Raw genomic sequence first — 12,020 nt, forward strand, 5'->3', positions numbered from 1 at the left:
GAAGTAGTGTCTAGGTGTAGTAAAGGAGCCATGTGCTACTCAGTGAAACCACCTATAGCACCACCTGCTGGAAAACAATGGAGTTAGCATTTTTATCTCGAAAACGGAACAAGATAGAGAAAAAAAGTGAATTACAAAGTTGCAGGGCAACATCAATTCAATACAAATCGAAACCTTGCATACAGAAATGCTATGATTAGAAATTGTAAAACTCATAAGGCTGCAGACGTTAAGCGATACCTCATGGAAACCTTCCTACAAGTCATTGGGTATAGTGGGTAGAGTGGCCTCCACGTTCACCTGACCTGACCCTATTGGACTTCTTTCTGTGAGGTCACATCAAACAGCAGGTGTATGCAACCCCTCCACCAACATTGCAGGACCTACGACGACGTATTAGATGCTTGTGCAAACGAGTCACCTACCATATTGCACAACGTGCAGCAAGATACAGTATGCTGTCCAGAGTCCAGATGTGCATTGCAGCTGACGGTGGCCACTTTGAGCATCAAAGTTAAATGAGTGCCATATGCGTGACCAGAATTCCATGTTTTGGGGGTCATGGGTTTCATATCATAGCATTTCTGTATGCAAGGTATCGATTTGTATTGAATTGATGATGCCCTACAATTTTTTAATTCACTTTTTTTCTCTATCTCGGTCCGTTTTCGAGATAAAAATGCTAACTCTGTTGTGTTCCACCAGGTGGCGCTATAGGTGGTTTCATTGCATAGCGCATGGCTACTTTACTATACCTAGACACCACTTCTATGCCTATAGCTGACGCCGTTCTCAAGTTAATGGCGGTGGACAGGATATGGGTGGACACACTGTATAAACAAACAATGAGTTGTATGCAGGTAACTGCAGTTTTAATGTGATTTTACTGTGCATTCTGTAATTGTGGAGTGGTGAAAGGTATTCATCTACTTGTTCCTTAAATACCCACTAGGATTTATCCACACGGACATGACCTCAAGTATAGAAGAGACCTCTCTGGATCAGACTATTCCCCTGAGAAGATTTGGAGAGGTGGAGGACGTCGCACAGGCTGTCAGTTTCTTGCTTTGCTCACCGTACATTACTGGTCATGTATTAGTGGTGGATGGGGGATTACAACTACAGATCTAAGCTAACTACTAACCACGACCGAGGAGATACTTATGAAGTACTTTTCTCATCATACAACGGTGTATGCCCAGCGGTCCCATCGGTGCAGGACTAAACCTACCAGGCCTCTTGTGCTGTGGTACTGAACTGGACTTTACCCTATGTACCACCAACTTGTACAGCTTTTAATTAATAAGAAGCAGGTCGCTCCATGTGTGAAAATGGTGGGATAGAACCGAGAAATAGAGACTCAAGACATGCCCACCCACCAAGGTTGTGCACATTGTAGGCACAACTCGGCATAGGGCTTAAGGAATGGTAGGATGTACCCGCTGATCCTGACCAAGTCAAGGAGGGAACTTGAGAAGGAAAAAAAGGAGTTAGAACATCTTCAAAATGCGTTGTCAATAAAATATCTCTTTGTAGTTTTCTTGTCACCTTGTTTCTTTTGGACCCTTCAACACCTGAAAGCACCACATTATCCTTTTTTCCCCTCTTGTACACCTTTTAGGCTTTGTTGTGTCTATTTGTAAGCTTTTCATGCCTTAAGTATTTCCTGTCTGTTTATTTTTCCTTTACCTTCAATGTGGGAAAAGCCTGCAGTGAAGTAGGCCTCGGTGGACCTCCAGACCTCACCAGTTAATGTAATGCAGTGCATCCCTCGGATAGTCTTCTATGGCTTGCTGTGCAGTAAATATGATATGGTGATGATAGCATGGTCCCATAGTTATTCACATTCCTTGTTTGCACATAATCCAGGGGTAATTAATTCCAGAAGATTATTAAACTGCAGCCAGGAGAGGTTAAGTCTCTCTTGTCATAATTAAAGCTGCTTTCAGGATCATGTTTGTTGCATGATCCTGGGATTGGTGGTATCAAATAATAGTGCAGCTCCTTTTTTATTTTACAAATGTAGAACCTGGTTCTCTTCAGAGCACGGAGCACAAAGCGTACATAAGAGTGAATACTGGTAATCAGGGCCGGCATCAGCACCCGGCAAACTCTGTCAAATGCCAGGGCCCGGGGTGGCCCACTCGCTGTGGCAGGAGTGGCGTACCGCTACTCAGGGGTGCCTGGTGCCCGCGCTGTCACCGGCCTCCCCCCGCCTAGGATCGCGCTTTCAATTGTATCGGCATCGCAGTTGCCAATACAATTGAAAGCAATGAATAGAGAGGTAGCAGAGCGCTCCCTCTCTCATCATTCTCGCCACTGTTACTGTCGGCGCTTTGACAGCTCTGCAGTGGAGTGCGGTCATGTCAACACCGCGCGCCTGCAGTGAGGTCAGAGCAACAGTAGTGGACGCGCCGAGGAGACCGGAGCAGCGTGAGAACAAGGAGAAATGAGTATGTATTAATCAGTGACCATGGGGGTTGTGTACTACATGAAGGTGCCTAATGCTATTGGGTCTGCACTGTGCTATATGCGGGCTGTATACTACATGAAGGTGCCTAATACTATCTGGGTCTGTACTGTGCTATATAGGGGCTGTGCACTACATGAGGGTGCCTAATGCTATCTGGGTCTGTACTGTGCTATATGGGGCTGTATACTACATGAAGGTGCCTAATGCTATCTGGATCTGAACTGTGCTACAGTCATATGAAAAGTTTGGGCACCCCTATTAATGTTAACCTTTTTTCTTTATAACAATTTGGGTTTTTGCAACAGCTATTTAAGTTTCATATATCTAATAACTGATGGACTGAGTAATATTTCTGGATTGAAATGACGTTTATTGTGCGAACAGAAAATGTGCAATCCGCATTTAAACAAAATTTGAACGGTGCAAAAGTATGGGCACCCTTATCAATTTCTTGATTTGAACACTCCTAACTACTTTTTACTGACTTACTAAACCAATAAATTGCTTTTGTAACCTCATTGAGCTTTGAACTTCATAGGCAGGTGTATCCAATCATGAGAAAAGGTATTTAAGGTGGCCACTTGCAAGTTGTTCTCCTATTTGAATCTCTTATGAAGAGTGACATCATGGGCTCCTCAAAACAACTCTCAAATGATCTGAAAATAAAGATTATTCAACATAGTTGTTCAGGGGAAGGATACAAAAAGTTGTCTCAGAGATTTAAACTGTCAGTTTCCACTGTGAGGAACATAGTAAGGAAATGGAAGAACACAGGTACAGTTCTTGTTAAGCCCAGAAGTGGCAGGCCAAGAAAAATATCAGAAAGGCAGAGAAGAAGAATGATGAGAACAGTCAAGGACAATCCACAGACGACCTCCAAAGACCTGCAGCTTCATCTTGCTGCAGATGGTGTCAATGTGCATCAGTCAACAATACAGCGCACGTTGCACAAGGAGAAGCTGTATGGGAGAGTGATGCGAAAGAAGCAGTTTCTGCAAGCACGCCACAAACAGAGTCGCCTGAGGTATGCAAAAGCACATTTGGACAAGCCAGTTACATTTTGGAAGAAGGTCCTGTGGACTGATGAAACAAAGATTGAGTTGTTTGGTCATACAAAAAGGCGTTATGCATGGAGGCAAAAAAACACAGCATCCCAAGAAAAGCACTTGCTACCCACAGTAAAATTTGGTGGATGTTCCATCATGCTTTGGGGCTGTGTGGCCAATGCCGGCACCAGGAATCTTGTTAAAGTTGAGGGTCGCAAGGATTCAACCCAGTATCAGCAGATTCTTGACAATAATGTGCAAGAATCAGTGACGAAGTTGAAGTTACGCAGGGGATGGATATTTCAGCAAGACAATGATCCAAAACACCGCTCCAAATCTACTCAGGCATTCATGCAGAGGAACAATTACAATGTTCTGGAATGGCCATCCCAGTCTCCAGACCTGAATATCATTGAAAATCTGTGGGATGATTTGAAGCGTGCTGTCTATGCTCGGCGACCATCAAACTTAACTGGAATTGTTTTGTAAACAGGAATGGTCAAATATACCTTCATCCAGGATCCAGGAACTCATTAAAAGCTACAGGAAGCGACTAGAGGCTGTGATTTTTGCAAAAGGAGGATCTACAAAATATTAATGTCACTTTTATGTTGAGATGCCCATACTTTTGCACCGGTCAAATTTTGTTTAAATGTGGATTGCACATTTTCTGTTAGTACAAGAAACCTCATTTCAATCCAGAAATATTACTGAGTCCATCAGTTATTAGATATATGAAACTGAAATAGCTGTTGCAAAAACCCAAATTGTTATAAAGAAAAAAGGTTAACATTAATTGGGGTGCCCAAACTTTTTCATATGACTGTATATGGTGCTGTATACTACATGAAGGAAGGATAAATCTAGCGAGCAGGCTTGTAATGAATAAAAAATCTTTTTCTTTATTTCAAACGTAGATTAAAAATCTTTATCCATAGCAGCATAATACAAGAACAGGCAGAGATGAAAAAATTACTGCTGTAAAGCGCACGGCAAGACGCGTTTCGGCTAAACCTTTATCATTGCCATGAATCATGGCAATGATAAAGGTTTAGCTGAAACGCGTCTTGCCGTGCGCTTTACAGCAGTAATTTTTTCATCTCTGCCTGTTCTTGTATTATGCTGCTATGGATAAAGATTTTTAATCTACGTTTGAAATAAAGAAAAAGATTTTTTATTCATTACAAGCCTGCTCGCTAGATTTATCCTTCCTTCATATCAATTGCTGGCAAGAGCTCCTGCCATTTATCCGATGCTGAGCGCCTATATGGAATAGCAGCCTATCTATTTAATCAACAGGGTAAGCTGGCATTTTTTCTTATTTCATTATACTACATGAAGGTGCCTAATGCTAGCTGGGTCTGTACTGTGCTATGTGGGGCTGTATACTACATGAAGGTGCCTAATGCTATCTGGATCTGTACTGTGCTATATGGGGCTGTATACTACATGAAGATGCCTAATGCTATATGGGTCTGCATTGTGCTATATGGGGGCTGTATACTACATGAGGGTGCCTAATACTTTAGGGGTCTGCATTGTGCTATATGGGGACTGCTTAATGTTATATGGGGGCTGCATAGTGCCATATGGAGGCTGCAGATTGCCATATGGGGGCTACATAATACTATATGGAGGAATATGGGTGCTGCATACTACTATACCCCCAGAGCTGTATGTTCCCCCCACCCGAGCTGTATACCCCCAGAGCAGCATGTAACCCCCCACCTCAGAGCTGTTTGTCCCCCCCACCCCAGAGCCACTGCCCCCATCTAGAGCTGTATTCCACCCATTGCTGTATACCCCTTTCCTCAGCAATATGTATGCCCCCCAGTAATGTGTATGTCCCCAGCCTCTCTTGTGATTTACAGTGCCTTGCAAAAGTATTCGGCCCCCTTGAATTTGTCAACCTTTTCCCACATTTCAGGCTTCAAACATAACGATAAAAATTTTAATCTTATGGTGAAGAATCAACAACAAGTGGGACACAATTGTGAAGTTGAACAATATTTATTGCTTATTTGAAATAATTGTAAAAAATAAACTGAAAATTGGGGCGTGCAATATTATTCGGCCCCTTTAAGTTAATACTTTGTAGCGCCATCTTTTGCTGCGATTACAGCTGCAAGTCGCTTGGGGTATGTCTCTATCAGTTTTGCATATCGAGAGACTAAAATTCTTGCCCATTCTTCCTTTGCAAACAGCTGGAGCTGAGTGAGGTTGGATGGAGAGCGTTTGTGAACAGCAGTTTTCAGCTCTTTCCACAGATTCTCGATTGGATTCAGGTCTGGACTTTGACTTGGCCATTCTAACACCTGGATACGTTTATTTGTGAACCATTCCATTGTAGATTTTGCTTTATGTTTTGGATCATTGTCTTGTTGAAAGACAAATCTCCATCCCAGTCTCGGGTCTTTTCCAGACACCAACAGGTTTCTTCAAGAATGGTCCTGTATTTGGCTCCATCCATCTTCCCATCAATTTTAACCATCTTCCTTGTCCCTGCTGAAGCAAAGCAGGCCCAAACCATGATGCTGCCACCACCATGTTTGACAGTGGGGATGGGGTGTTCAGGGTGATGAGCTGTGTTGCTTTTACACCAAACATCGTTTTGGCATTGTGCCCAAATAGTTCAATTTTGGTTTCATCTGACCAGAGCACCTTCTTCCACATGTTTGGTGTATCTTCCAGGTGGTTTGTGGCAAACTTTAAACAACACTTTTTATGGATATCTTTGAGAAATGGGTTTCTTCTTGCCACTCTTCTATAAAGGCCAGATTTGTCCAGTGTATGACTGATTGTTGTCCTATGGACAGACTCTCCCACCTCAGCAGTAGATCTCTGCAGTTCATCCAGAGTAATCATGGGGCTCTTGGCTGCATCTCTGATCAGTCTTCTCCATGTTTGACATGAAATTTTTGAGGGATGGCCGGGTCTTGGTAGATTTGCAGTGGTATGATACTCCTTCCATTTCAATATTGTCGCTTGCATAGTGCTTCTTGGGATGTTTAAAATTTTGTAAATCTTTTTCCAACCAAATCCGGCTTTAAACTTCTCCACAACAGTATCACAGACCTGCCTGTTGTGTTCCTTGATCTTCATGATGCTATCTGCGCTTTAAACAGAACACTGAGACTATCACAGAGCAGGTGCAGTTATACGGAGACTTGATTACACACAGGTGGCTTATATTTATCATCATCAGTCATTTAGGACAATATTGGATCATTCAGAGATCCTCAATGAACGTCTGGAGTGAGTTTGCGGCACTGAAAGTAAAGGGGACGAATAATATTGCACGTCCCACTTTTCAGTTATTTATTTTTTACAAAAGTTTAAAATAAGCAATAAATTTCGTTCACCTTCACAATTGTGTCCCACTTGTTGATTCTTCACCATAACATTAAAATTTTTACCATTATGTTTGAAGCCTGAAATGTGGGAAAAGTTTGAATAATTCACGGGGGCCGAATACTTTCGCAAGGCACTGCATATACAACAGTGTTAGTGTTGTTCTCTATGTGCAGCCATGTCTGTTAGTGACTGCCACCAATTAGCGTGGCACAGACACATGCCCAGGAGGAGTTGGATGAAGACAAGTGGGGGAGGTGAATGAGGCTTCCCAATATTAGAAATATCTCTGATGTGTCTGTGTGTGCATGTATGATGTGTATCTATGTATGTCCGTGTACATGACTGTGTCTAGATTTGTCTTTTTCTATGTGTTTTTGTGAATTTCTCCTTAAATATATATGTGTACGTATTCCTGTATGTATCTGTGCATATCTATGTGTGGCTGGGGCCCACTGAGACTCTTTCGCCCAGGGCCCACAAAAACCTGGAGCCGGCCCTGCTGGCAATCCTATCAACTGGAAGAAGGAACTGTCCAGGATTTGGAGATGTGAGGAGGCTACATATGCCGCTTATATGGCAACTGTGCAGACTACTGACTTTGTACAGTCAAGGAATAGTACATAGTACAATAGTACAGTATGTAGGCCAAAATTGGTTTGGGGCAACCATATCTGCTATTAACGTGCAGACTCCCCCACTGTCTGTTTTGTTTTCTGCAGATGAGATTATGATAAGTGGGATTCACATTTTACCTTCTTCAATTGGTACAAGAAGTATCTGAGGGAAGTTTTTTTTTGTTTTTTAGTTTATTTCAAGCGTCATTGTCCTGTTTAGGCCTCACTTAAGTTTCAAAAAGAGGAAAATGACTGTACCTTCTGGGTAACATCTGATGTGTACTGTATTTGAGGATCTATGATGAAACCCAAAGCTGTCGCTTGAATTTCTGCCGCAGATGTGCAAGCTGATTTGCACATGGATGAGGCATATTGTCATTAAATGGGCCTGGTTTTCAGATAAATATACTAATATATCATCCATATGTTTTAGGGGATTTTTGCACTAATTTGATAACTCTTCATTCACTTGTTTGCATGAAAATTGTTAGATTTGAAGAGGATTTAGGCGATGAATCCTCAAATCCTGAACATGCTGACTGGGACCTTAGCCATTGTGCACAAGATTGTGTGCAATAGCTCAGCTACAGGAGCATGGTGTAGTTACAGCATGTCTAGGTGGCACTAGAGAAAGTGTCCTTCCTTCTGGAGGAGCTGACACCCCTGGACTATCAGGTCGTCACAGGGTACTGCACAAGCTGCCCTTCCGTGCGGTATTCCACCTCCCTTATGGTTCTGGGTCCCTATCTAAATAGTGTTGGCTCCAACAACAAATCAAATCCTAGATACACCCTGCACCACACCCACAGACACACCAGTGGATGGCTTGAGTGGAATAGAGTCGCCAACTTGGGGGGTCAGGAGGGGGAAGTGAGGAGTGTAGTCAGTCAGTCAGTCTGTGAGTAGAGAGAGAGTTGGGAAGTAGCCCTCGAGCTGTGAGGAGCTCAGAGGAAGTCGGGTGCGGTGGCTCCTGAAGGAACTGTCTAGGTTGCAGACGGTGGTCTGGGCCTAGGGGAGTCGGACCCCCGGTCGCAGGGGATTGTGGTGAGGTGCCTGGACCTATCGAGGAGGACAGCCGGCAGCCTAGCATTGTCACCAGTCCAGGACTGAAGGCACGACGGGGTACACGGACCCTAGGTCGGGGAGCAGCTTGAGGCAACCCGATAATTCCCCTGAGGAGAACGGAGATTTCATGATCCGTTCCCACTCGCTCCAGAATCGGGCCATTAAGGCAACGAGGGGGATAGGACTGTCCAATCCAAAATGGTCCAGAAAATCCCAAGCGTGAGCCTGAGAGCAAGCTCCCATACTTAGCCATAGTAGGGAGCGTTGCCCGGCTAGTTCCATGCTACCAGGCCACCAAGTTGAAGTCAAACTAAGTGCCAGGAGGCAGGTCACAGATCACCAGGCTGCACCATTGGGGATGGGACCCGGACGAGCTCCCCTCAGCTACAGCGGTATTCAGAGACTTGGTTTACCTGGTTGTCAGCGTCTGCTTATGAACTGAGTGAGTACGAGAGTGACCCCTGCACCCCACGGCACCCCCTCACCGAGTTCCGAGGCATCCCCCCTACCCGTGGAGCGCTACGACACCTTGCTGCCCCACTTCATCACCCCGGGTACTTCCAACGGGAGCGGCGGTACTCCCCAAATTACCATACACCATGGGTGGCGTCACAAACTACATAACTCCCCTGTAAATATCCCCTTTCACTTGAGTGGCCGCACGACCCCCGGGTCCGGAAACCCTCGAGCCACAGCGAACCTGAATCAGAGCAGCTCAGCTGCTTCCACGGGGGCGGCACAATTTACATACTTTTTACTATGAAGCTTTACCTGTCTCAATTCTTATACCAGTTGAATTTGTTAATAAGAACCACAAACATCTTTCCGGAGTTAGGCACAATGCTGATGTTGGTTGATATAGCCTGGCTGCCAGTTGGTCTTCAGTTTCCTTACTTGACCTATGGGTTACCATAGACAATTGGCATTTCAAGAGGCATTCTTCTAACATTAAGATTTCTGCCAGGCTACGAAGTGGTTAAGCATATTCCATTACACAATTGTATTTCTGCATTCAAACATCCAATATTTTATGGTGCACCTCAAGCTTGTATGCAGTTGCCTTACCATTGAAACCCAAGCCATGAATTGGATGGAGCTTGTTACGGGCACATAGGACCATGAGCGCAGGAGCATGCAGCATATGCTATCACCATGCAGCCAGACTGCTTTTGCTCAGAGATTTCCTCTTTATTCCTACATGTCAATCACATGTTTTTCATCGATTTTCATTCTTGCCTCATACGAAAAAGAAATGGATGAAGATTTCCAATGCTTGTTCAAGCTACCAGTCAGTAAAAAAAAAATGGACCAGACACATAATATCCATGAGGTTTTTTTCCCACTGACCCATTCACATTAATGGATACGTTTTATACCCAAAAGGAGCATGGTATGGCTTGTTTGTTTTGTTTTTTGTCCACCATAGAATATAATGTGGTTTGTAAAAAAAAAAAAATCCAAAAAACTGAAACTACCAATCTGGTAGCAAACACTAATGCGAGCGTTACACGGTACGATCTATCATGTGATTGCACGAGCGATCGTATGCACGAGCGATCGTACCCCCTGTCGTTTGTGCGTCACAAGCAATTAGTTGCCCATAGCGCACAAAGTCGTTAAACCCCCATCACACATACTTACCTGCTAAGCGACCTCGCTGTGGGCGGCGAACATCCACTTCCTGAAGGGGGAGGGATGTTCGGCGTCACAGCGACGTCACACAGCGGCCGACCAATAGAAGCGGAGGGGCGGAGATGAGCTGGACGTAAACATCCCGCCCATCTCCTTCCTTCAGCATTGCCGGCAGGAGCTGCGGGACGCAGGTAAGCTGTGTTCATCGTTCCCGGGGTGTCACACGGAGCGATGTGTGCTACCCCAGGTACGATAAACAACCAGCTCAAAGAAGAATAAACGATTTTTTAAAAATGAGCGACGTGTCAACGATACACGATTTTCAAACGTTCAGAGTTGCTCGTAGGTGTTACACAGCACGACGTCGCAACCGATGCCGGATATGCATCACAAAAACTATGACCCAGACGATGTATCGCACAATAGATCGTCTCGTGTGACACCCGCATAACATTTGAAAAGGCCTGTGTACATGTGTTTCAGTTTACTACTGGGAAAGAAGCAAAGAACAAGAAAAAAATGTCTATTCCATTCCATTGATCAGTTCTAACTTGTCATTATGTTCATTTTTTGCCATTATTTTTTATTTTTGGTTTTATTCCACTGATGAATCAAGAAGACTGCAACTGCATGAAAATCACAAAGTAGCCAGTTGGAGTGGAAGTGCAGCGACCTTTCAATAAATGCTTTACATTGTCTTTTCAGTGATATTTTAGTGTCACACTTGAATGCCCCTAACAGCAATTACAGAGATCAAAGGAGAAACATTTGAAATATCATTGTCCTGACATTGACAGAGCCAATAAAATGGAGCTCTCCAATCATCAGGTCTGATTGATGATTTTTTTTTTTTTTTTTTTTTTAAACCACTACGCCAGCGTTATTATTATTCTTTTATTATTCTGCTGGATTTGTTCTTTAAAATGTAAGTCCTCTCCCCCTAGTCGTGTACTCAACTGCCACTGTCTTCATGTTCCATCACCGCCGCTGCCGTTTTCTTCTGCAGTTCGTGACCTTCTGGTTACTCCAATGTTTCATGGAGCAAGTCAGAGGTCACGCTTCAATACAAGTCTATGAGTGCCTCTTTCTGGCTCTCGTAGACTTGCATTGATCACTTGTAACATAACTTTCACTTAAAGTCAGAAGTTATGGTCGCAAGATGATGCTGCAGGATCGTAACAGCGTCGGTAAAAGGTGAAGACACCAGATGGAAAGTATAACACTAGAGACAGGAACCTTAGATTAAAAACACCACTCTAGTAGTGAAAAAAAAATGCAGGAGTGGTGATTTTACCCCTTAAGCCTTTTTTTCATTTTCGTGACCAGGTAAAGTAGACACTGTGGCAGATTTTATTTATTAATGATTTATTAATGATTATAAAATGCACTTTTTTCCCCCCAAATTGGGGGGAAAATAGGGGTGTATCTTCTAGTCCGAATGTAGCTTATCGAGGGGGCGGTGGAGCGTCTTGCATCTAATGCAAGTGTATGGGGAAAATCCTCACAGAAAACAGAGTTCCTGCAAGAGAAACTGAGATGCTTCGGCTTGTAAAAACACACCGCAGGTCAGTTTTATGCAGTATAAAAAAAGATCTCTATTAACCTCATCCACTTTGCTTGGACTGTAAAACGTAGCTTCAGAAACACGATTAACTCTGGTCGTGGGTACATACCCTTATATTGCCAGTTTACCTACAGTAATTGTTTTATTGAGTTTATGAGCCAATCAGCATTAAAGGGGATGTCCACTACTTGGACAACCCCTTCTCAATGCCCTTGTTCACCCCTGAAAAAATAAATAAGCCTATACTCCCCTCCGATTCAGCTGTGGTTAGA

General features: G+C 43.6%; 1 protein-coding gene across 2 annotated transcripts in view; it reads left to right on the forward strand.

Annotated features, from left to right (window-relative positions):
* Positions 1–1,535, forward strand: part of CBR4 (carbonyl reductase 4) — a 34,008-nt gene extending 32,473 nt beyond the window's left edge. For both annotated transcript variants that reach the window (XM_075335092.1, XM_075335097.1), the window contains exon 6: positions 953–1,535. In XM_075335092.1, coding sequence (XP_075191207.1) covers positions 953–1,131 — 179 coding nt within the window. In that variant the 3' untranslated portion in view covers positions 1,132–1,535. The remainder of the gene's footprint in view (positions 1–952) is intronic.
* Positions 1,536–12,020: the final 10,485 nt, after the last annotated feature.

Source organism: Anomaloglossus baeobatrachus, chromosome 1, assembly GCF_048569485.1.
Source record: "Anomaloglossus baeobatrachus isolate aAnoBae1 chromosome 1, aAnoBae1.hap1, whole genome shotgun sequence".
NCBI lineage: Eukaryota > Metazoa > Chordata > Amphibia > Anura > Aromobatidae > Anomaloglossus > Anomaloglossus baeobatrachus.